Source organism: Pristiophorus japonicus, chromosome 13 (genome assembly GCF_044704955.1).
Source record: "Pristiophorus japonicus isolate sPriJap1 chromosome 13, sPriJap1.hap1, whole genome shotgun sequence".
NCBI classification, from domain to species: domain Eukaryota; kingdom Metazoa; phylum Chordata; class Chondrichthyes; family Pristiophoridae; genus Pristiophorus; species Pristiophorus japonicus.
The window spans coordinates 122,397,803-122,422,715 of record NC_091989.1 but is presented as its reverse complement, the minus strand read 5'-3'; the positions used below and the strand labels follow the sequence as shown (position 1 = coordinate 122,422,715).

General features: G+C 42.9%; 1 protein-coding gene across 3 annotated transcripts in view; it reads right to left on the bottom strand.

Moving 5' to 3' along the window:
- Nucleotides 1–8,453: 8,453 nt before the first annotated feature.
- The window catches only part of bcar1 (BCAR1 scaffold protein, Cas family member), a 258,951-nt gene continuing 242,491 nt past the window's right edge, over nucleotides 8,454–24,913 (bottom strand). For all 3 annotated transcript variants that reach the window (XM_070897976.1, XM_070897975.1, XM_070897977.1), the window contains 3 exons: nucleotides 23,388–24,650; nucleotides 14,520–14,609; nucleotides 8,454–10,966 (listed from right to left, as the gene is read on the bottom strand). In XM_070897976.1, coding sequence (XP_070754077.1) covers nucleotides 10,457–10,966; nucleotides 14,520–14,609; nucleotides 23,388–24,650 — 1,863 coding nt within the window. In that variant the 3' untranslated portion in view covers nucleotides 8,454–10,456. The remainder of the gene's footprint in view (nucleotides 10,967–14,519; nucleotides 14,610–23,387; nucleotides 24,651–24,913) is intronic.

The following is a 24,913-nucleotide window of genomic DNA, read 5'->3' as shown; positions in this document are numbered from 1 at the left end:
TGATATTGCCCGTTAAGCGCTTTAGGATGTTTTGCTACGTTGAAGGCGCTGTATAAATGCACGTTGTTGTTGTTGTTGCTTGGGGTAGGAAGTCAGAGAAAAACAACCAGCTACAGTTCCTATTACTCACTGCTCTTGAGTGAAAGTGCAAACATGTAAACAGGAAGACAAAATTGGGTTCAGCTGTGCTGACCTCCATTGTGAACTATTCTTTCCCAGATCTGCTCAGCTGGACACAAATGCTGAACCCTGGAAGCCATTGTTGAGAAGGAGAATGATGGAGGTGAATCAACAACTTAGCCAGGTACTGACAGACATGCCACACACTTTCTCCACAATAGCAGGGAAGATGGAGGAATCCAATGTGATCAGTAGTGGATTGATTGCCCAGGTAATTGCAAGAATGTCTGCCATGGAGAGAGTGTCCGCATCCATGGAATTTCAAGCCCGGCTCTGAAATGAGTCCATGTCCGCGGCCATGCAGGAGATGTCTGCCACCTGAAATAGGATAATAGATACCTTAACCGTAGGCTTACAACGTGTCACTGATCTTCACCAAGCAAATCTGCAGCAGAATGGGAGGAGTGATGTGGCACTGGCCCAGGAGAGGGAAGATGGCAAAAGCAGAAAAAGAGGGCGTATGACAGATGTCAGGTTGAGAATACAAGTGAGAACCAGGCTGTTGCCAAAGTCACAGTGAAAGAGGAGTTAGTTGAGATACTGGATGGGATCAAAATTGATAAAGAGATACTAGAAAGGCTGGCTGTAATTAAAGTAGATAACTCACCAGGACAAGATGGGGGGCATCCTAGGATGCTGAGAAAGGCTAAGGAGGAAATCGCAAAGATGCTGGCCATAATCTTCCAATCCTCCTTAGTTATGGGAGGTAGTGACACAGGACTGAAGAATTGCAAATGTTACACCCTGTAAGGATAAACCCAGCAACTACAGGCCAATCAGTTTAACCTCGGTAGTGGGGAAGCTTTTAGAAACGATAACCCGGAACAAAATTATCACTTGGACAAGTATAGATTAATTAAGGAAAGCCAGCACGGATTTGTTAAAGACAAATCGTGTTTAACTAAATTGATTGAGATTTTTGATGAGGTAACAGAGAGGGTTGAAGAGGGCAATGATATGGTGTACATGGATTTCCAAAAGGCGTTTGATAAAGTGCCACATAATAGGCTTGCCAGCATCATTGAAGCTCATGGAATAAAAGGGGCAGTGACAGCATGATACGAAATTAGCTATAGTAGTGGTGAACGATTTTTCGGACTGGAGGAAGGTATACCGTGGTGTTCCCCATGGGTTGGTACTAGGACCACTGCTTTTCTTGATATATATTAATGATTTGGACTTGGGTGTCGGGGTCGAGACAGAATAGATAGAGAGAAATTGTTTCCAATATCAGAAGGGTCGAGAACCAGAGGACACAGATTTAAGCTGATTGGCAGAAGAACCAAAGACAAAATGAGGAAACACTTCTTTACACAGCGAGTGGTTAGGATCTGGAATGCATTGCCTGAAAGGGTGGTGAAGGCAGATTCATGGCTTTCAAAAGGGAATTGGATAAGTACCTGAAGGAAAAATATTTGCAGGGCTACAGGAAAAGGATGGGGGAGTGGGACTAGATGAAGTGCTGTGCAGAAAGTTTTCAGATCAGCTTCAGATTTATCTCAGCAGCAGCATCAATCGATAATTGACATCAGCGTGTTTACATCAATAGGACTGTCTGACCTTCCACACATAGTGCCCATATCTTTGATTTCAATATAAATAGATGCTGGGGTTTCAGCCTAGTCACAATTCATACATTGCCAAAGTCAGGCCTGGAGGAGTATAAGCCACAATATTATTTTTCTGATGAATGAATAACTATTTAATACAGTTGTTTTAACACAACTTAAGCAATTGAAGACTCAAAAGCAGTTTACATTAAACAAATACAAATATTTGAAACATAGAAACATAGAAAATAGGTGCAGGAGTAGGCCATTCGGCCCTTCGAGCCTGCACCACCATTTAATATGATCATTGCTGAACATGCAACTTCAGTATCCCATTCCTGCTTTCTCTCCGTACCCCTTAATCCTTTTAGCCGTAAGGGCCACATCTAATTCCCTTTTGAATATATCAAACGAACTGGCCTCAACAACTTTGTGGTTGAGAATTCCACAGTTCACAATTCTCTGAGTGAAGAAGTTTCTCCTTATCTTGGTCTTAAACGGCCTACCCCTTATCCTTAGACTGTGATCCCTGGTTCTGGACTTCCCCAACATCGGGAACATTCTTCCTGCATCTAACCTGTCCAATCCCGTCAGAATCTTATATTTTATATCCTAATCATCAAAAACAGGAAGGCAGAATATTATCTGAATGGTGACAGATTAGGAAAAGGGGAGGTGCAACGAGACCTGGGTGTCATGGTGCATCAGTCATTGAAAGTTGGCATAAAGGTACAGCAAGCGGTGAAGGCGGCAAATAGCATGTTGACTTCATAGCGAGAGGAATTGAGTATAGGAGCAGGGAAATCTTACTGCAGTTGTACAGGGCCCTGGTGAGGCCACACCTTGAATATTGTGTTCAGTTTTGGTCTCCTAATCTGAGGAAGGACATTCTTGCTATTGAGGGAGTGCAGCGAAGGTTCACCAGACTGATTCACCAGATGGGATGGCAGGACTGACTTTTGAAGAAAGACTGGATCGACTAGGCTTATATTCACTGGAATTTAGATGAATGAGAGGGGATCTCATAGAAACATATAAAATTCTGACGGGATTGGATAGATTAGATGCAGGAAGAATGTTCCCAATGTTGGGGAAGTCCAGAACCAGGGATCACAGTCTAAGGATAAGGGGTAGGCCGTTTAAGACCAAGATAAGGAGAAACTTCTTCACTCAGAGAATTGTGAACTGTGGAATTCTCAACCACAGAAAGTTGTGGAGGCCAGTTCATTTGATATATTCAAAAGGGAATTAGATGCGGCCCTTACGGCTAAAAGGATCAAGGGGTACGGAGAGAAAGCAGGAATGGGATACTGAAGTTGCATGTTCAGCAATGATCATATTAAATGGTGGTGCAGGCTCGAAGGGCCGAATGGCCTAATCCTGCACCTATTTTCTATGTTTCTATGTTTCAAGTATTATTTTGTTTACACTGCCTCTATATACCTCACACTTCCTCCAACTAATTATTTTTTTCTTGCATACTAGTTAAATATGAACACACATCCAAAGGTAATTTAACAGACAAGAGAAGCTTAGACCAAACCCAAAGCACAGAAATGTATTTTATCACTGGTGTATTACATATTACTGAAAGAAAATATTGAGCATTCACAGGGTGGGTGGGGGTGCTGATCACTGAAATTATCAATGTTAGGGTTTGAAGCATTTCCACAACTGTACAGGTCGGGTACAGCATGCATTAAATGCAAAATAAAGTACCCTGCACTAAGCTACACCTCAGTAAAACAGGTATTCTTGTTTCCTGTGTCAGCTGTGGTACCCTCACCTCTGAGTCAGAAGGTTATGGGTTCAAGTCCCCCTCCAAGAACTTGAGCACATAAATCTAGGCCAACACTCCAGTGCAGTCGGAGGTGCCGCCTTTCGGATGAGACGTTAAACTGAGACCCTGTCTGTCCTCTCGGGTGGATGTAAAAGATCCAATGGCACTATTTCAAAGAAGAGCAGGGGAGTTATCCCCGGTGTTCTGGCCATTGTTTATCCCTCAATCAACATAACAAAAACAGATTATCTGGTCATTATCACATTTCTGTTTGTGGGAGCTTGCTGTGTGCAAGTTGGCTGCCATGTTTCCCACATTTTCATTGGCTGTAAAGAGCTTTCACATGCTCGGTGGTCGTGAAAGTTGCTATATAAATGCAAGTCTTTTTTTTTTTACTTTTTGAGTTTTTACACCCAACCAATTAATGCTAAGTTATGTCCACTAGAGACTGGGTTTGCATCTGCTCAAATTCATTTTATATTAGAGCCCTGGAAGACTACAATAAGAAAAGACCTTCGCCCCATCAGTAGGAATGGGATTTGAACACAGGTCGCAGCAGTAAGAGGATGATGAGCATGCTATGCAGTCTGCCCATGTTGACAATGGGCCGGATTTTGCTGTGAGTGGGGATGGCGCTGTTCACCTCGTGTACAGTTACCCACAGACTTTTCACAAGCTTGTCAGTGGAGACTTCCACTCATGTGTCTGTTTGAATTCGCCACGCTCTACAAAGGATCTGTGATGTTTGAGAGCAGGAAAAAGCAGCATAGAGGCTCCTCAACCAATCATATTGAAGAATTAGCAGAGACACACAGAGAGCAAAGCAAGAAGGAAAAAACATGAAATCTAAATTACATTTACATCACTGTATAGAAAGCAAAATAAAGATTGGGATATACACATGGGTGACATGGGATTAAGAAAGACAGATTAAATAGAAACTTTTTTTTAAAGTTTTTTTTTTTATCTGCAACATTAATTTTCTTCTGAGGGAATGAGACTTCACACTTGTAAAATTAATTTTTCAGGGCCAGAGGTTGTTCAGCGTTAGTCATAATTATTGCATACATCATTAAAACTCGGTTACTCTTGATTGAACAAGCTCTAACTTCTTCATTTGTCTTTAGAGCAAGAATAATGGATAATTAGCCAAAGTTCACACCATGACAGTGTTCTCTGTGCAGGTTCCATCGGCAAAGACTAACAGCACAGCCTGTGGAGGAGCAGGGTAGCACCGACAGCAACTTCTGGATTTGCACGTTTAACTATACATGTGTGGACACCAGAAGTTACTGTCAGTTTTACTCAGTAATAACAGTGAGCACCAATTGCCTCACATTATTGGTACAGCAAAATTGAGGACATTTTATTGAGAATTTGCCCATACCTGGAGCTATCTGAATGGCAGTGGTTTCACTGGACGCAGTAGCTCCTGGCCCTCCCAGCACGTCCTGTCTCCGGACGCCGACACAATCCCAGGCCAAAGGGACGTCGCCCCTATGCCGGGCCGAGTGGCCTGACATCTCTTACCTCGTCGGTGGCAGGACCCGCCCAGAGTCCACGGCGGTGGCCCGGCTTCTCTGTGCGGGCGTCGGCCTTGTTTTCGGTGCTGGGGCCCACCCACCATTTCGCTGGGGACAGGCCCCGCCCGAAGTCCTTGGCGGCGGCGATCATCTGCTGGGTGCAGGCCCCGCTCAAAGTGGTGGCGGCAGGGCCGGCCTGACCGGCCCCGGCCCAGCATGCTGTTGGTGGGCTCCCGGTGCTGCAGGTGAGTAGAAACTTAATTTTTTATTTACTGATTGATTTATTATTTTTAATTTTTTTTAGATTGATTTATTTATCATTTATTATTGATGATGCCTCTTTATTTGTAAAAGTGAAGCGTTTAATGTTGTAAACTTCCCTTTCTACCCCCCTATCTTTCGTTCCATACGCCTAATTTCTAAAGTGTAGGCAAGGTTTTTCTGAGCGTACAAAAATCTACACTTACTCCATTCTAAGTTAGTTTGGAGTAAGTTTTTGCTGCCTAAACTTTCAAAACAGACGCAAGTGGCTGGACACGCCCCCTTTTGAAAAAAATCTGTTGTAAAATTAAACTGTTCTAACTCACTAGAACTGGAGAAAATTAAATGCCGAAAATTACAATTTCGAAGATGCTCTATTCTAAACTAGTTGCTCCAAAAAAAATATAGGAGCAACTCAGGCAAAAATGTGAGCCCCAAGTAACTACAGTACAGAAGTGTTCAAATATTAATGAGTAATAACTTATTATACATGACATTAATATCAGATTAATATATTACCTGCCTCATTTATATTTGATAGTATATTAAATAGATCATTAATACTTTACGGCATAAAATGCAGTTCATTAAATAAAATGAAAGTAAAACTATTGCTGAATATGAACATTTTAATTAATTTAGAAAAATCACATTTATTAATTTACTGTTCCAAAATATCATGCATGTAGCATTTTAATTTGTTTCTTTAGTTAGTTCACTTGATTATCATTTATTTCCGTGCTGCCTCTGTTCGAACCAGATAGTTTGCAGATGGGTACAGGTGTCGGCATGGAGTTGCTTTTGGTTTTGAAGATTTGGAAACAGATTTTGCAAGCCCCCCTGCTCTGCTGTCAGGGTCTTCCACACAGTCAGCCCACATCAGGTATGTGCACTCCTCTAGTTTTCCAATATACCCTGGCAGTGGCATCGACTCTCGAAAAATGCATCCTACATGTTCCTTTCTCTGCTCTTTAACGGTCTCTAGCACATAGCACCCCAGCAGGCAGCCTCAGTTGTACCCAGGCCTCTGGCCATGCTGTTCTGTGACTATGCAGCAGGGTATGAGGGGCTAGAATGCACAGCGCGAGGGTATTCTCCACTGTAATATTGGGCTGTAAGTTGCGGCCCCAACGGGCATGTACAGGGGGTGTACGCACCTTCAAGGGCCGCGCGGGTTCTGGGTTTGCACAGGCGAAGCACATGCACTAAAACGCAGAACTTGCGAACTGTCAAGGGCATCCGCGGGCGGAAAGTTGGGATATTTGCCCAGCGAATGCCCGTGAAATTCTTACACCTGGTAAAAGCAGGCATCAGGCCTGCTTTTACCAGGTGTAAGAATTTTAAAAGAAACATAAAAATAAAATATCATTTATACATTAAAAACCTGTACAATTAGATAAGTTTATTTTTAGCTCCTTTAAACATATAAAATTTATTTTTCATAAAATTAAATGTTTTAAATATTTCATTAAATGCCATTTTAAATGTAAATTTGTGTGTTTATTTATTTGATGTGTACATATATTTTGGGGGTATTCCTGTTCATGCTTATGGGGTTTCCGTACGTACAGAACCCCAAAAGCATGAACGGGGATCCCCTGCTTTCATTTGTTGGGCCATGTTACGTGATCCCTGGGCTTTTGCAAACCGCCTGCACTCCTGGGATACGTGGGCCTCTTCCCGCGAGTACCCAGCGCAGCCCAAGACCGCGAATTTTCATACCTCCAGGACCACCAGGTAAACAAACATTTTAATTGCGGATCGGAGGTATTTTCTCGGGGGAAGCCTCCGACCGTAAATTCAGGGCCAATGTAAAGCATGTGATGTTGAGACGGCAGATCGGTTTACATCTCTCCCAATTTCTATTTCCATCCAAGCCAATGCTGACTCGCTATCACTCATTTCATACCATCGCAGTGTCAAAATTACCCCCACTGACATTTTCCTTGTGGGAGGCCCTTGTTCACTACGTGGGGAAAATAGTGTGTGTGAGAACCCATATCCTGGCACTCCTTAGCACAATACATTCTGCTCCAGTGTCTGCACTAATACACTGGAGGAAGAGTTTCAAAGACTAGTGCCCTGAAACTGCACGATGGGTTACCAGCACACAAACCTTAAAGCATTCGTTTTAACATCCTCTCCCTGCTATTTTAGCACCAACCTATTTTAAATAGGTGGATGAAAGCCTCTGCTAAAATAGCAGGGAGAGGAACTTGAGACAAACAAGGTGAGCATTCGTACTCGAGGCCAAGTGTTTCCTCACAAAACGGGAGAGAAATAAACCTGGGCAGCTCTTGTGTGTCACTTGATTCTCAACCTCCCTGTCAAGGAGAGGACCTGGACTAAATAGTAAATAGTTCTTAAACAATAAACTTGTATTGTCAGGCACCATTGGTGATGTCCATGTTTTTATTTTTTGCTCCATATTGGCAAGTTAACACACAGATTGTTAATTATCGTTTTAGTTTTTATAGCAAGGGAATTTAAAATCCAATATGGTGAATCTGAAATTAAATTAAAATCAAATATTTAATCTAACATCCCGTTTAACCTTACAAAATAATTTAATTTGCAACGAATGGCAAATGGCAATTTACCGTTAGATGAGATTTCATTCAGATTCACCTTCATATGACCTGTAGCCACAACACAATTGTACAACGGCTTATCTGCAAAACAGGTCACACACTGAGCAGCAGCATCATTGTCTACATAATAATAGTCATTGTGTCTGAAAGAGAGTATAACCACCTCCCCTTCATATTAAATGACATTACCATCCCCGAGTCCCTCACAATCAACATCCTGGGGGCGTCACCATTGACCAGAAACTGAACTAGACCAGCCACATAAAGGCCATGGCTACTAGAGCAGGTCAGAGCTGGGTATTCCATACAACCCCACCCCAAGTCGACTTGTTTAAGGAAACATTCAGAGCTTTGTGTTTGGGTGGTGGAAGCTGAAATGATTGGACCTCGGATGGTCTCAACTTTGGCAGTAAAGAATGGGACCCGAGACCCCTTCAGACACCAAACAAAACAGTTAAGACTTTACATTCAGATGGATCCCCAAATCTAATGGCAATTCCAAAAGAGTAGTCACAAAATTTGGTTCTTCGGACAGTTTTGACTGTTGCAGCCACAAACACGCAACTCATTTTCATGGTTCTTAAGCCTGTTTAATAATTAAAAATAAATCCAGTTGAATATAATACAAAAGTCAACAGCCACCCTAAACCAACCACTGTGCAAGAGAAATAAAAATTCTGATGAATATGAACCAGTATGCATTGTAAAGAATACGTCACATTTACAGTAGTGTTTCACCATAATGTTCAGACCAGAAACAAAATAAAAGGATAAAATACGAGAGTTTTTAGACTACTGGAGGTTTCTAGCATGACTGTAAAAGCTCTAACGATGAATATTAATGCCAGAATCACTTTAACCCCTTTTACATTGCAATTCTTAAAAAGTAATCCAAATTATGGGTTAACATATACACTTATGGGCGATTATTTCTAACTGATTAACTTACTCAAGCAGCGCTGTGTCAAATGTGACACCATTGGGCAGTATCGCCAGACCCCATGCGTTGGAAACATTTGACAATGGTTAGTTATTGCGGAAGTGTTGTGCTCAGAAGATTTAGAATCTTAACATTGTCCTCTTCTGTCAGTGTAATCTTTTACAGGTCAGTGTACGACACGCATCGTCATGGTGACCAATCATCCAGAAAGAAGAAACTGGCTACAGAATTCTACTTTTCACAAAAGCGAGTTCGAGAGTCTTTGACCAGCATTTGTCAAACACAGTTGCTTATATTCATATAATGTGCAGACATATACAAAGATACATTTCTTACAGGGTTATAACCCTCCAATCACGTCAAATATCAGCCATTTAAATTTCAAACATACATAAAATTTTCTATATATAAAAAATCTGGAGTGTGCAAGGTGTTACCACATGCAGATTAGATAACTAAAACTTAATGAACGATCCAACAAACCTCATTTAAGAAGAGTGCACCCAAATAGCTGCAATTGTCAACAATTCTGCTGCAATGTGAAGGGGATACGAACCACTGTCTAATAGATTATGGACTCCAGTCACTGACTGATCAGAGGCGACCAGCTCTGAAGCGAATTGATGTTATATTACAGCTCCAACAAAACTGGTAAGAGTCTGATGCCCTTCGGCAGTCTTTGGTTAAAACGTTCAAATGAAATTGATACTTTTCCAGTCATTGTTTCAGCTGAAACCCGACTTGGTCTGTTCAACATATCATTTTTGAAAATATAATTATAGCAAATGTTAAAACACAATTATTTTTTTTTATACACTTTTGTATAAAAAAAAACTTAAATAAGTCACTAAAATGACACAAAGTTGGTTTTTTGCTTCCCACACCATGAGATCCAACGTGAACACAGGCTGCAAATGACTTTAGCTCCGTTCACCAGCAGAAGCTCTTAATAATTTCAAGGCACCAATTCATTTGCATTTTCTGCAGTGGGCTGGCAAAAATGGAAAAAATTGAAATGCAATGGAACGCCTATTGCCCGCCAACTGAGGTATGATTCAAAACCATCGGAAAACATTAATACGGTTTATTTTTTTTTTAAACAGATAATGAAATTGGAAGGGGTAAGTTGCCTCTTACTGTACCCATTAGCTCATTTTCTTTGCCGACCCATCGAGAGGCCATTAATGATGGAGAGAGAATTATAACTCTTAAATCAGCAGAGACGTCTCAGCGATTAAAACAGCCCCATGACAATGAAAAAGTGACTTAGTTAATTGCCACAGTAGAAAATTGCTCCATCTATTTTTAATGCTCCACTTAATCCTCCGCTCTCTTTTAATGAATTTTTAAAATAGAATCCATATGTCCGCAATTTAAAATCATGAAAATAATTATTTCCATTCCATGTTACAGAACACAACATTAAAAGAACTTTTAAAAAGGGAAAAAAAAGGAACTACGACAGCGTTTAGAATTTAAATACCTTTCTGATTAATAAGAAACAGCACAGTCTATAACCAAAACAAAAGCACTTTTCCCTGTATGGGTATCTCATAAGACAATATTTACAATAATCCATTTACAGCTGTCAATGCTTTCAGTCTTAAAATGTAGTTTTATCTGCAGGTTCCTTACATGGCTGCTAACTGTCCGAGCATCATCTTGAACTGATGTGTACAGTGGGACAATTCAGTGACTCGGTCCATCATCTCCTTGGCTGCAGAGCCAGACGGGTATTGCAAGGCTGCTGTCTTGGTTGTGATGACTATATGTTTAAGCATCTCACAAAGGAGGTTGCTGTAGTGTGTGACTTTATTGCGAACCTCTTGTGATTTCGCCTGGCGGGAGAGCGTGTCGCCAATGAAAACCAACTTGTGCGCACTGAGAATGACAAACTTGCTGTGAGCCACGAAAATTTTGGGAGGTTGGTTGGTATTGATGGATGTGAAGAAGGCATCGATGGCATTGATTAACGTAGTAACGTTCGACTCACACTGTTCAGAGTAAAACAAAAGGAGCTGCTTGTCCGATGGGCTCAGCTTGCTCTTAACCTGTCCGTATTGGTGTGTTGGGGTCCAGTTGGAGAGGTCATTCTCAATAGGTCTCGTTACTTCTTGCTCAAGACGCTCAAATTGTTTAACCTGTAAAGGCAAAATAATAAATAAATGTCAATAATCCTTTCTCAGACCAACATTACCTTGAAAAAGTGTTTATCACATGAAATCGAGAACTTTCAGACAGCATCAGCTCTTGGAACAGTCTGGGCTTCAAGCCCTGGTGGCCCACCACTATGTTGTCATGTGTTACGAGTCACGTGTATGAAAGCACAGGCCTTGCGCTTAACATCCGTAAGACAAAGGTCCTCCACCGACCTATCCTCACCGCACAGCACTTCTCCCCAGTCATCAAGATTCACATAAAGACAGACATTGATGACGAGATTCAACATCACCTCCAGTGCGCCAGTGCAGCCTTTGGCTGCCTGAGGAAAAGATTGACTGAAGGCCAGGCCCTCAAATCTGTATGGATCAGAGGCATGGACGATATACAGAAGACACCTCAAGTCGCTGGAGATATATCACCAACGATGTCGCCGCAAGATCTTGCAAATCCCCTGGGAGGACAAGCACACCAACATCAGTGTCCTCGACCAAGCTAACATCTCCAGCACTGAAGCATTGACCACACTCAATCAGCTCCACTGGGCAGGCCAATAGTTCGCATGTCAGACACGAGACTCCCTAAGCAATTGCTCTATGCGGAGCTCCTTCACGGCAAACGAGCCAAAGGTGAGCAGCGGAAACGTTACAAAGACACCCTCAAAGTCTGCCTGGTAAAGTGCGACATTACCACTGACACCTGGGAATCCCTGGCCGAAGACCGCCCTTGGTGGAGAAAGTGCATCCGGGAGGACGTTGAGCTCTTCCAAGTCTCAACGGTGCGAGCGTGAAGAGGTCAGACGCAGGCGGCGGAAGGAGCATGCAACAGTCCCACCCCCTCACCCTCCTTCCCCCAACGAATGTCTGTCCCACCTGTAACAGGGTCTGTGGCTCTCACATTGGACTGTTCAGCCACCAAAGGACTCACTTTAGGAATGGAAGCAAGTCTTCCTTGATTCCGAGGGACTGCCCAGGATGATGATGATGGTCAGATTGTTGCAGATACCACAGGACATAATGGCACAAAAGCTCACTCTGATCAGGGATAGTTACTGAGGAATCACACATGTGCTTCCATCATTTAATGGCTGGAAAAAGGTGCGGAGCATGGCTGCAATTTCAGGATGAAAGCTCCCGATGGGCAAGAAGCAGGCTTCAGGAAATCAATCCCAACACATTCCGAAGCTTAATGTTCCTGTTTTTCCTTGCAAGCTTCTCCTGAAAACATCAGCTCATGCTGGAGTAAAGTATTGCAAGCGTGGGTACCTCTTCCAGGTGCCCACTCTTCATGTACGACTCTAAATCATGAGTCTCAGCAGGATATTCAACTGCAGGGAAAACAATGGAATCTAATCCTGACCTCCCTCAATGCACACGCACGCACACACGCATGTGGATGTGGTGTATTTGGACTTCCAGAAGGCATTTGACAAGGTGCCACATAAAAGGTTACTGCACAAGATAAAAGTTCACGGGGTTGGGGGTAATATATTAGCATGGATAGAGGATTGGCTAACTAACAGAAAACAGAGAGTCAGGATAAATGGTTCATTCTCTGGTTGGCAACCAGTAACTAGTGGGGTGCCGCAGGGATCAGTGCTGGGACCCCAACTATTTACAATCTATATTAATGACTTGGAAGAAGGGACTGAGTGTAACATAGCCAAGTTTGCTGACGATACAAAGATAGGAGGAAAAGTAATGTGAGGAGGACACAAAAAATCTGCAAAAGGACATAGACAGGCTAAGTGAGTGGGCAAAAATTTGGCAGATGAAGTATAATATTGGAAAGTGTGAGGTCATGCACCTTGGCAGAAAAAAATCCAAAGCGCAAGTTATTATTTAAATGGAGAAAGATTGCAAAGTGCTGCAGTACAGCGGGACCTGTGCATGAAACACAAAAGAATAGTATGCAGGTACAGCAAGTGATCAGGAAGGCCAATGGAATCTTGGCCTTTATTGCAAAGGGGATGGAGTATAAAAGCAGGGAAGTCTTGCTACAGCTATACAGGGTATTGGTGAGGCCATACCTGGAATACTGTGTGCAATTTTGGTTTCCATATTTACGAAAGGATATACTTGCTTTGGTGGCAGTTCAGAGAAGGTTCACTAGATGGATTCCGGAGATGAGGGGGTTGACTTAGGAGGAAAGGTTGAGTAGGTTGGGCCTCCACGCTTTGGAATTCAGAAGAATGAGAAGTGATCTTATTGAAACGTATAAGATTATGAGGGGGCTTGACAAGGTAGATGCAGAGTCTGATGGGGGAGACTAGAACTAGAGGGCATGATCTTAGATTTAAATGGGCAACCCTTATTCTAAGATGAGGAGAAATTTTTTCAGAGTTGTAAATCTGTGGAATTCGTTGCCTCAGAGATGTGGAAGCTAGGACATTGAATAAATTTAAGACAGAAATAGAGTGTGTTTCTTAAACAATAAGGGGATAAGGGGTTATGGGGAGCAGGCAGGGAAGTGGAGCTGAGTCCATGATCAGATCAGCCAAGATCTTATTGAATGGTGGAGCAGGCTCGAGGGGCCGTATGGCCTACTCCTGTTCCTAGTTCTTATGTACACATACACACACTCCATCGGGAGCCATTCAACACCAATCAGAATTTTGAAATGGTCAATTTTTCCCTCCTTTGTCCAGAAGGACTGCAGACTGCAGCATCCATCCCTACTGCTGCCCTGGTTCAGATCAGCACAGAACAGCCATCGATGTGGAAGATCCCATGGCACTATTTCAGAGGAGGAGCAGGGGGGTTATCCCCGATGTCTTGGCCAATTATTTATCCCTCAATCAACACAAGAACAGATTATCTGGTTATAATCACATTGCTGTTTGTGGGAGCTTGCTGTGCGCAAATTGGCTGCCGCGTTTCCCACATTACAACAGTGACTACACTCCAAAAGTGTTTCATTGGCTGTAAAACGCTTTGAAATGTCCGGTGGTCGTGAAAGGCACTATATAAATGCAAGCTTTTCTTTTTAGATGGCTCAGTTCCACACTGATTAATGCATTTACCAAGTGAGCCATAAAGATGAAAACTAATTTATAACTCTAAAATCCAGTAGGTTCACATCATTATAGCATCTGGTTATAATGAGGATAAAAGGTTTACCAAGACATTTTCCCTCATCAACTACATCCTTTCACACACACGTGGTCAGATTCTTAACTTTTAGGAGAGAACCTGGTTAAAAAGGGAGCTTTCTTAGGAGATAACCTCAGCCCAAGAGCAGGTGAATAAAAGAGAAGCTCTCGAATCAATTGCTGAAACAAATGCAGTCTGACACAGCAATCCTACCCTGGTGTTTAACGGGTAGGAATTGAGGGCATTAAACTTTCCCTGCTTTGGCCTGCTCTGATCGGAGTGTCCAGACCCTCTCCTGATGCAGCTGAGCATAGAGCCCAATGTCTGCATTGTTCTACCCAACAACTGTAGGGGCTGCAGCACCTTCACAACCTGCAAACTGGGTAATTACTCAATGAAGGCTCAAATCAAGCTCCCCAATCGTGGTGCACCTTTCTCTCACCTGCTGGTGCTCGAGCTGGGCTTTGCCCTGTCGTATGATGTTCCCTTTCTCCAACAACTCCTTCTGTGTTTTCTCAAACTCCTCCTTCCCCTGAAAATTAAGAAATAAAAGTGAGCATAAAGCCGACACCACCACCATATTCCACTCAGATTTGTTTTTTTCCTTCAAAATGTTTCTTGCACACCACTTATAGCGCCAAACATCAACTGTGCAAATGCTCTGCACACCGATATTGAATGAATGCACACAGGATAGATTATTCACAGCACACTCCCAATAGGTCCGTGGGTAACTGCTGTACAAGAACAACAACTCGTGGCTCCCATTGCCAGCCAGAGCCCCTGGGCTTTGGAGGAGGGGCACAAAAATCCCCCAGCATTCCCACTGCTGATCCCCATTAGTGCTAGACAGTGAGTCGGGTGAGACCAGGATCAGTTCTGGCTGCACTGTACTCCCGGATGGGAGCACTCTGTGGGACCCTACCCAACGTCAGTGTCTTCAGGAAAGGAGAGGAGAGGAGAGGACAACACAACAAACTTGCGTTGCATTATATAGTGAAAGTGTTCAATTAATGCAGCCAAACTCAATGCACAACAGAGATTATTTTATTATAGATCCAAGTATGAATTTAAAAGAACATAAGAAACAGGAGCTGGAGTAGGCCATTTGGCCCTTTGAGCCTGCTACGCCATTCAACAAGATCATGGCTGATCTTCTACCTCAACTCCACCATCCCCGGCCTATCCCCACATCCTTTAATTCCCTTAGTTCATCGACCTCTGTCTTGAAGGAACATTATTTAAAAGGAACATGATTGCTTAAAGCATTTCTTACATTAAAACAGCTTGTGTATTTACTCACATGCTATTCAGGATATCATTCCTTTTTACAAAATGTATTTGCTACTTTAGTTTTTTTGTTATAAATAAACTCTTTCTAGAATAGCTTCAAAAGATTTGGGTGCATCGTGCTCCGAAATGATCTTGGTGCAATTCGGGCCACAATTGTGAGCGGGTCCTGTGTGTGACTGCACCACATACTGTGCTGTCAGGGAGATGGGCTCAGTCAAAGGCGAGTGAGGATCGCCCCACCTGCTGCTTCCCTGGAGCTGGACCAAACACAAAATGGTGCCCTGGCCGCTCGATCCTTAGTAACATTTTATACAGAGAGGGAAACTTCCGCAAGGGGTTATCGTGTATTTTTGGGCAGCGCTGCTTTCCGTCTCCAGATCTTGGCTCCTTTAAATCGCATGAAACACCCATCCACAATCTGCCTTACAGTAGCAATCAATACCCTCTGTAAACTACCAATGTTTGTGATCACAAAAACATTGATAATTATGCAGATTAAGACTGCCCTACATAGAAAAGGAATTACTGCACTGGGTAACATTTCTAAATCTTCAAATTTGAAATTGATTATTTTTTTTCTAATTATTACTCAAGGGGTATTATTACAGAATTCCTTAAAACATTGCAGAATAAAAAGTCCAAATTGAGAACAAAGAAGTAGGAGACAGCCATTCAGCCCCTTGAGCCTGTTGGGCCATTCAGTGAGATCATGGCTGATCTGTATCTCAACAGCATCCACCTATCTTGGCTCCACAGCCTTTCAGATCCTCGTCTAGCAAAAATCGATCAATCTCAGCTTTAAAATTATTAATTGAGCTAGCATCTACCGCTTTCCACACTTCAACCACCCTTTGCCAGACAAGTTTTCTAACCTGAATGGCCTGGCTCTGATTTTGTTATGTTCCCGTATCCGGGACTCGCTCACCTGTGGGAAAACGTTTTTATCTACACCATCAATTCCTTTCAAAATCCTCAATCATATCGCCCTTAACCTTCTATATTCCCAGGAATACAAGCCTAGTTTATGTAATCTCTCCTCATAATCTAACCCTTGGAGCCCTGGTAACATTCTGGTGAATCTACACTGCACTCCTTCCAAGGCTAATATATCCTTTCTAAGTTGTGGCACCCAGAACTGTACACAATGCTCCAGATGTGGTCTAACCTGGGCTTTTTTATAGCTGTGGCAAAACTTCCTCCTCTTTATAGTCTAGCCCTCTAGTTATAAATGTTAACATTTCATTAGCCTTTTTGATTATTTTTTGTACCAGACTGCTACATTTTAGTGATCCGTGTACATGGACCCCATAATCTCTTTGGGCCTCCACTGTTCCTAGCTTTTCACCATCGAAATATCCTTTATTGGTCCACTTACCTGTGACGAAATCCATCTGCCACAGTTACATTTTATGCTCCCGTCTACACTACTTACTATACCACCAATCTTTTGTGTCATTGACAAACTTAGATTTATAGCTCTCTATTGTTATCTAATTCTTAATAAATCTGATGTATAGGTGAGGCCCCAGCACAGATCCTTGTTGGACTCCACTAGTCACTTCCTTCCAATTCGAGTACATATCGATACATATTCAAGATGCTATATAAATGCAAGTTGTTGTTACATTATTCTTCTACACTGAAGCAGTTCTCGTATTACCCAGAGCACAGCTATTGGAATCTATACTTAAGGACAGAGTGACTGTCACCTAACCAAGTCAATAATTTGCCTTCAATTCCATGAGTTTTAATTTTAGCCAACAGTCTTTTATGTGGAACCTTATCAAATACCTTCTGGAAGTCCATATAAACTACATCCATAGACATTCCATCTACTACTACAGTTACTTACTCAAAAAATGCAATTAGATTTGTTAGACATGATCTACCGGTTACAAATCCATGTTGGCTCTCTCTAACCAGCTCATATTTCTCCAAGTGCCCAGTCACTCTGTCCTTAAGTATAGATTCCAATAGCTGTGCTCTGGGTAATACCAGAACTACTTCAGTGTAGAAGAATAATGTAACAACAACTTGCATTTATATAGCTTCTTGAATATAGCAAAATATCCCAAGGCGCTTTCACAGGAGTGTAATCAGACAAAAATTGACACTTAACCAAAGTAGTAGACATTAGGACGGGTGACCAAACGTTTGGTCAAAGAGGTAGGTTTTAAATAACGGAAGAGAGGTGGAGACACAAGCAGGTTTGGGGAGGGAATTCCTGAACTTAGGGCCCAGACAAACATTCAATTCCAAGGTGCAAATCAGAAGAAAAAGAGATGGATAGAGAGACACTGGATCTCTACCCCCTTTGCATTGCCCAAACAAATCAGGCAGTACTATTGTAACGGCTCTCACCTTATTTTCTGCTCTCAACAATCTATGCCGATTAGGAAAGTTGCCAGAAGTGGGCATGTGCCCCTGCACTCTGCCCTACTCAGAATGGAGGCTCGGAGTATAGCAGACACCAAGGCCGTGAATGAAAAAAAAAAGTTTGTCACTTTTTTTGTTTTAAAGCCAACAGAAAAATCTCTCGGGGCTGAAGTGGGTGAATGTCCATCCCGTTTTTCGGCCCAAGGCTTTGCTGGAGGTGGGTCTGTGCCCGGGGTATGTGGAGCCTGGGTGGATTCAGGTCAGGTCAAGTGTAGTGCACTCCAGATGCTTTCTGTCCCACTTGCACCCAAGCAGAAGAAAGGAAAATCAGCCCACGTTATTGGGACTTGCCATTTTCATATGTGCTATAGTAGCAATGGCACCACAAGATGGCAGTGCAAGACCATGCTGGTTCCAAACCTCAGCACAGGAAATATTTTAATTACATTTGATTATAACACTAGGACAGATTTGTATACACTATCTTTCGGGACAAAAAACAAATGTCAATGTGCATCATGCATTATTTATCCTTGAATCTGAAAGGTGTGGTTAACTGCTAAGCAGTAATAATTAGTTCATAGTTTAGTATTTGTTAAGAGAAAGAAAAGCTAGCTTACTTTTTCGATAACAGAAAGCCAATATACAGGGCCCAAGATAAAAAGGTTCCAGATCACCACCAACTGTATTTCCTTACTTTTTTTTTTGAGAACCTGGTACATGTGAATATTTATGCTGTTTTCTTTAAGTTAAGCAGATATCCAATAAGGTCATTTGCTAGAGCACAATTGTAGTTTATTTTTAAGCTCGCCTTCACTTGTGCCGATCTCACACAGTATGTCCACCATTGACAATAAAAAAAACTCAATGTCAGATTCAAATTGATGGTCATAATTTAAATTAAAAAGCGGAGGAATAAATTAATGTTACTTATTTTATTGTTAAATTCTAAGCTGCCTCATATTCCAAAGAATTCAATATGTCTTGTAAAATGAGGTATTTCACAATGAAGTAATTGATTTTTATGTAAAGTAAAAACTTGGCTAAGTTTCGTCTTGTGCAAACAAGTGAGAGCCTCTTTCGCCTCAAGGCTCAACGTCTCAAATAGTCTCCTTGCTTCCGCTCTCGCCAATTACAACTCTTTCTCAATGCCATGGGTCATTTCCTCACCCATACAAGGCAATGCACTCCCATTTCCCCCAGTCTTGCCAAGCTTCACTGGCTCCCTGTGTCATACTGATTTTAGATCCCTGCCTGCGATTTCAAATCACTCCATGACCTTAACCCACTTACCTCAGCGATCTCCTCCAGCAATGTGTGCCCTTTACTATGCCCCTTGCTCTCTGTACACCACTATTGGTGGCCACTATTATAACCCCCCTCCCTCCCCCTCTCACTAGCACCCCTCTGCTCTCTGGAATTCCTTTCCTAATTCTCCCCCCCACTTTGGCCCCCTCCCGTCCTATTTCAAATACTTTCCAAAATCCCTTCTCTCCCACCGTGCACTTAGCTCCGCCCAATTCCTTCGCTGTGGTCAGAAAATGCTGGAAACATTCAGGTCAGTCAGTATGAGAGAGAGAACAGGCCAATTAATGGTTCAGGTGCAGACCATTCAGGAGATTCGGTGATGGTGACATCAGTAGTGATGAAGGGTCCACACTTGAAACGTTAGCCGGTCAGGTCACAGATGCTGACTGACTTGCTGAATGTTTGCAACATCTTTCAGGTTTTTAGCATTTGCAAGGGTTTTTGGGGTTTTTTCCCCACAAGGGGCATTTGGAATTTTGGAGTGTTCCAGCAGTGCCTGAATTCCTGCGGTTTAATACACCTCAAGATCCTTTTCTTCTCGGTTCTAGCTGGTTTCCTTTATTCAGATCAAGATTTTCTCGCCAAGATTTTCCAATGGACACTATCTTTAGAAACAAGTCTTTAACATAGTGCTCATCTGCACATTTAGGCTACGGCAGCTATGTTACTCCTGGCAAAATATCATAGAAAATAGGTGCAGGAGTAGGCCATTCGACCTATCGAGCCTGCACCACCATTCAATATGATCATGGCTGATCATGCAACTTCAGTTACCCCATTCCTGCTTTCTCTCCATACCCTTTGATCCCTTTAGCCGTAAGGCCCACATCCAACTCCCTTTTGAATATATCTAACGAACTGGCATCAACAACTTTGTGGTAGAGAATTCCACAGATCCACAATTCTGAGTGAAGAAGTTTCTCCTCATCTCGGTCCTAAAAGGCTTACCCCTTATCCCAAGACTTTGACCCCTGGTTCTGGACTTCCCCAACATCAGGAACATTCTTCCTGCGTCTAACCTGTCCAATCCCATCAGAATTTTATAGGTTTCTATGAGATCCCTTCTCATTCTTCTAAATTCCAGTGAATATAAGCCTAGTTGATCCAGTTTTTCATATGTCAGTCCTGCCACCCCAGGAATCAGTTTGGTGAACCTACGCTGCACTCCCTCAATAGCAAGAATGTCCTTCCTCAACTTGAGACTAAAACTGCGCACAATATTCAAGATGTGGCCTCACCAAGGCCCTGTACAACTGCAGTAAGACCTCCCTGCTCCTATACTCAATCCCTCTCACTATGAAGGCCAAAATGCCATTTGCCTTCTTCACCGCCTGCTGTACCTGCATGCCAACTTTCAATGACTTACGTACCATGATACCCAGGTCTCGTTGCACCTCCCCTTTTCCTAATCGGTCACCATTCAGATAATATTCTGCCTTCCTGTTTTTGCCACCAAAGTGGATAACCTCACATTTATCTACAATATACTGCATCTCACATTCATTTGCCCACTAACCTGTCCAAGTCAACCTGTAGCATCTTAGCATCCGCCTCACAGCTCACACTGCCATCCTGCTTAGTGTCATCTGCAAACTTGGGAGATATTACATTCAATTCCTTCGTCTAAATCATTAATGTATATTGTAAATAGCTGGGGTCCCAGCACTGAACCTCGCGGTACCCCACTAGTCACTGCCTGCCATTCTGAAAAGGTCCAGTTTATTCCTACTCTGTGCTTCCTGTCTGCCAACCAGTTCTCTATCCACGTCCATACATTACCCCCAATACCATGTGCTTTAATTTTGCACGCTAATCTCTTGTGTGGGACCTTGTCAAAAGCATTTTGAAAGTCCTAATACACCACATCCACTGGTTCTCCCTTGTCAACTCTGCTAGTTACATCCTCAAAAAATTGATGATGATTTGTCAAGCATGATTTCCCTTTCATAAATCCATGCTGACTTGGACCGATCCTGTCACTGCTTTCCAAATGCGCTGCAATTACATCTTTAATAATTGATTCCAACATTTTCCCCACTACCGATGTCAGGCTAACCGGTCTATAATTCCTTGTTTTCTCTCTCACTCCTTTTTTTTAAAAAAGTGGAGTTACATTAGCTACCCTCCAGTCCATAGGATCTGATCCAGAGTCTACAGAATATTGATAAATGACCACCAATGCATCCACTATTTCTAGGGCCATTTCCTTAAGTACTCTGGGATGCAGACTACCAGGCCCTGGGGATTTATCGGCCTTCAATCCCATCAATTTCCCGAATACAATTTCCTGACGAATAAGGATTTCCTTCAATTGCTCCTTCTCGCTTGACCTTCGGTCCCCTAGTATTTGTGTCGCCTAGGATTTCCGGAAGGTTATTTGTGTCTTCCTTAGTGAAGGCAGAATCAAAGTATTTGTTCAATTGGTCTGCCATTTCTTTGAGCAGTTTCAGAGATCATCGGCCAGAATAGCCCTCTTCAATATATGTGGCTTGGCCTGCTGTGATCATTTTTTGGTCACCTCACTGAACAACACTGCTGGAGAAACCTCCTCATTTTACCACTATACCTGTGCTCCGATTGTATGTATGCCAGAATATATTAATGAAAATGAATAACCTTTCCCTGCAGTTGTATCCGGTCCATGAGCTGCACAGAAGATTCATCAATCGCGGCTATCTGATGAAGTGATTAATCAATTACAATAGCAGTCTCTGCTGCACAGAACAAGGGAAGACAGTCAACTTTTGACATTTAGATTTGTAAAAAGGATGAAAACAGGTTGAGCATCTGCCGACAAAGTCTGGGAGTCGAGCAAAAACAATGCAAGAAGTGGAGTGGGCCATTGGTGATTACATTCCATTGCCTTTATTAAACTCACATCTAAAGGGGATTTGTGAAGGCAGTCACTCCAAAAGGAAGAGAAGACTGAGGGGTGTAATGATTTCATCAATTTCTGAGATCCTGGGGAAGAGCGAGTAAGAGTAGCAGACAGTGTAAAGGGTCGCGATAACATAGTGGGACGTCAGGAACTGGAAGTGACCTGGAGTTTAGGGGAACGAAAGAAGAAAGTTAGAAGGAGCCATGAGCTTTATTATGTTGATAAAAAGCGAGAGAGCAGAAAGATTGCGATGGAGGGAGGTTGGGAGCTCGAGGCCGGAGGTGTGACGTGAGAAGTGTCCGTCAGACAACGGCCTTTTCCTTGTATCTCGTTAAGGGCGAGAGGCGCGCCAGGAATCTTTCTTTCTGGTACCTTTTGCTAAACTAACCTACGAGTTGAAAGCACAGGCTTTTGGGTTGACGGACAGTAGGTCCTTTCATCAGCGGAGGTGACCTCACCTCATCAACGGGCCCTTGTGATCCTGAAAGCTTGTGGATTAGAACTCCAGTTAGTCCAATAAAGAAAAACACACTACTTACTCTATGTCCGGATTTATGAGGGCCAATGCTGCTGTACTAATCCTTTATACTGCATTATTTTAAAATAATCAGTCAAATGACGAACCAAAGTGATCTTCAAACACTTTACAGGAACCTGAACATAGTGCCACACAAAAAGCTTTGTGAAAGATTTGTAAATCCAGCTTTCTAAAGTGTAGTGTGTGTGTTGTTGAGTCACAGTGAATTAACTCCCTCTCTCCTGCTGCTACACGTGTATTCAGCCACACTCACTTCAGAAGGGCCCCAAGAGCAACTCTTTTCCCATCTGGGATTGGAGAGCAGTTTGGCAGCGTTTAGAGAGCTTTAAAGGTGCCAGAACAATACATCACTGGCGTCAGCTCAACCTACACTGACATCCACTTCACAAAGTACATGAGGAAGGAAAATTAAGGGAGGGCTTTCAGAGTTGTGAAAGCCAATAGCTTCCGGTCCAGAAGAGCGCTATGTAAATAAACACAATGATCTGAAAAGGAGGGGAAAGTACATGAGCAAAGCTACTTTAATCTTAGAGAATGATGTAAGAAGCAGCCCAGAGTTTAAACGTTTCTTCAGATGTGGGTTCTGTTTTGTTTGTATATTTTTCATTTACCAGCAGTTATCCTTTTATTTCTCCTCTCCCGAGGGCATTGACCCTTTGCTGAAGTGGAGCTCCACACATACCGGTCATCTCCAGTACCCTCGACCACATTGGCCACAGTCCATGTGCGAGTCTCAGTAGTGACTACCAGCAGGCTATTTGATCACTCGAGCATTACAACTGAAGTCAATCCTAGCCTGGCATCACACACACACACACGTACTTTCCAGCAGGTGATAGCTACTTCACAAAAAATCAATGTGTAGGCTATCATGTGTATGACTGTACCAATGTAAAATGTTCTGGATAAATACAAACCTGCAAGTGAACGTAGTCATAGTCCTCCATCCACCCACTGCCATTGTTTTCATACTGGGTGTCTGGTGACTCTTCAGCTGTATATCTCGGTGGGGATGGTAGAGGCCTTGCCTGTATATTGGCCTTGTCAGTCAGTCCTGCAGGATAGTTTGATATGTTGTTGTTATTTGTTGAGTGGCTGACACTCTCGAGGCCTGCCGGGGGCACACTTGGCTTGTTATCGCCCAGTTGTTGTTTTGTCCGTTTGAAGAGCAATGAAGCATTGCCATGAAGGAAAGAGGCAAGCTGTTTGGTATCATCTGGGATACCTCTCGAGTACATCACAAATCGGTCAAGATCATCGGCTGAGCTTTGCTTGTTCATGATTAAAACATTTAGTGCCCAGTTACAGTTGTCCAATGCCCGACTGTGCTTGAGTAGAAGCTGGTAGACATCGTCCATCTTTTGTACCTGTTTACTCAGCTTTGTGTACAAAGTGCGGTCAGTTGCTTGCGTGGAGTTTGCAACAGCTCCACGTGCAAACTCCAGAAGATCTTTCACGGAATTCTTGACACTTTCGACCCCACTCTTGATGTTCTGCACATTGGCCTCCATGTGTTCACGGTTCCTCCAGCTGGTGACAATGAAGGACATGAGATAGGAAATGGAGCTCTCCACGTTCTGCTGATGCTTTGCCAATATCTCCATTGCTACATCCAGGTCCAAGTTGAGCTCCTTATTGCTTGGCTTGGGTAAGATATTCGAAGATTCTTTAACAGGAATGACATCAAGCGAAGATGTCGAAATGTTGCTCCTTGTGCTGCCCGTGCTGGAAGCTGAAAGTCTTTTGAAGCTGTTGGTGATTTCTTCTGTTGTGGCATCTCTGCACACCTGAGGTGGCACATCATAGATATAATCACCACCAGATTCCTCACTCAAGAGCACCTTCCCTCCAGAGGTAGGAACACCGAGATCCCGTGGGAAATCATAGACATCCTGTATAGACATCGGATATCCTCCAAGTATCTTCTGGCTTGGAGGAACGTCGTAGATGTCCTGGTTGAAGGATGCGTCTGTAAGTTTTCCAGCTGGTGGAGGTACATCGTATACGTCGTCAATTGGAAAGTTGTCATGTGGTGTGGGGGTTTGAGGTGGAAGGGCATACCTCATGGAATCTGTATTCTTTGTTGATCTGAGAGAGAATGACGGTGGAACATCATACGTATCTTCAGAGACTGGTCCATCTGGAACATCCTTACTTACGGATGGGGGGAAATCATAAACCTGTATTAAAACAAAGAAAATACAATCTTTGAAGGAAGTATGGAGCTATATTTTCCAAAATTCAGAATTGGTTTCAGCAACACAAGTACTTAGGGCCCCAAGGTTCTGGGTCCCTCCTCCTGCACCGGAAGGCTGGTGAGGTTGGACTCCTGCCCGCCACTGTGCCCTGGGGTCATTGAATAGTCAGGGCAGGTGGCCCATTCCTGTGGAGGTGCCAGCCTAAACTGCCCACTGGAAAGTGGCAGCTTTGCCCAGTCTCACCT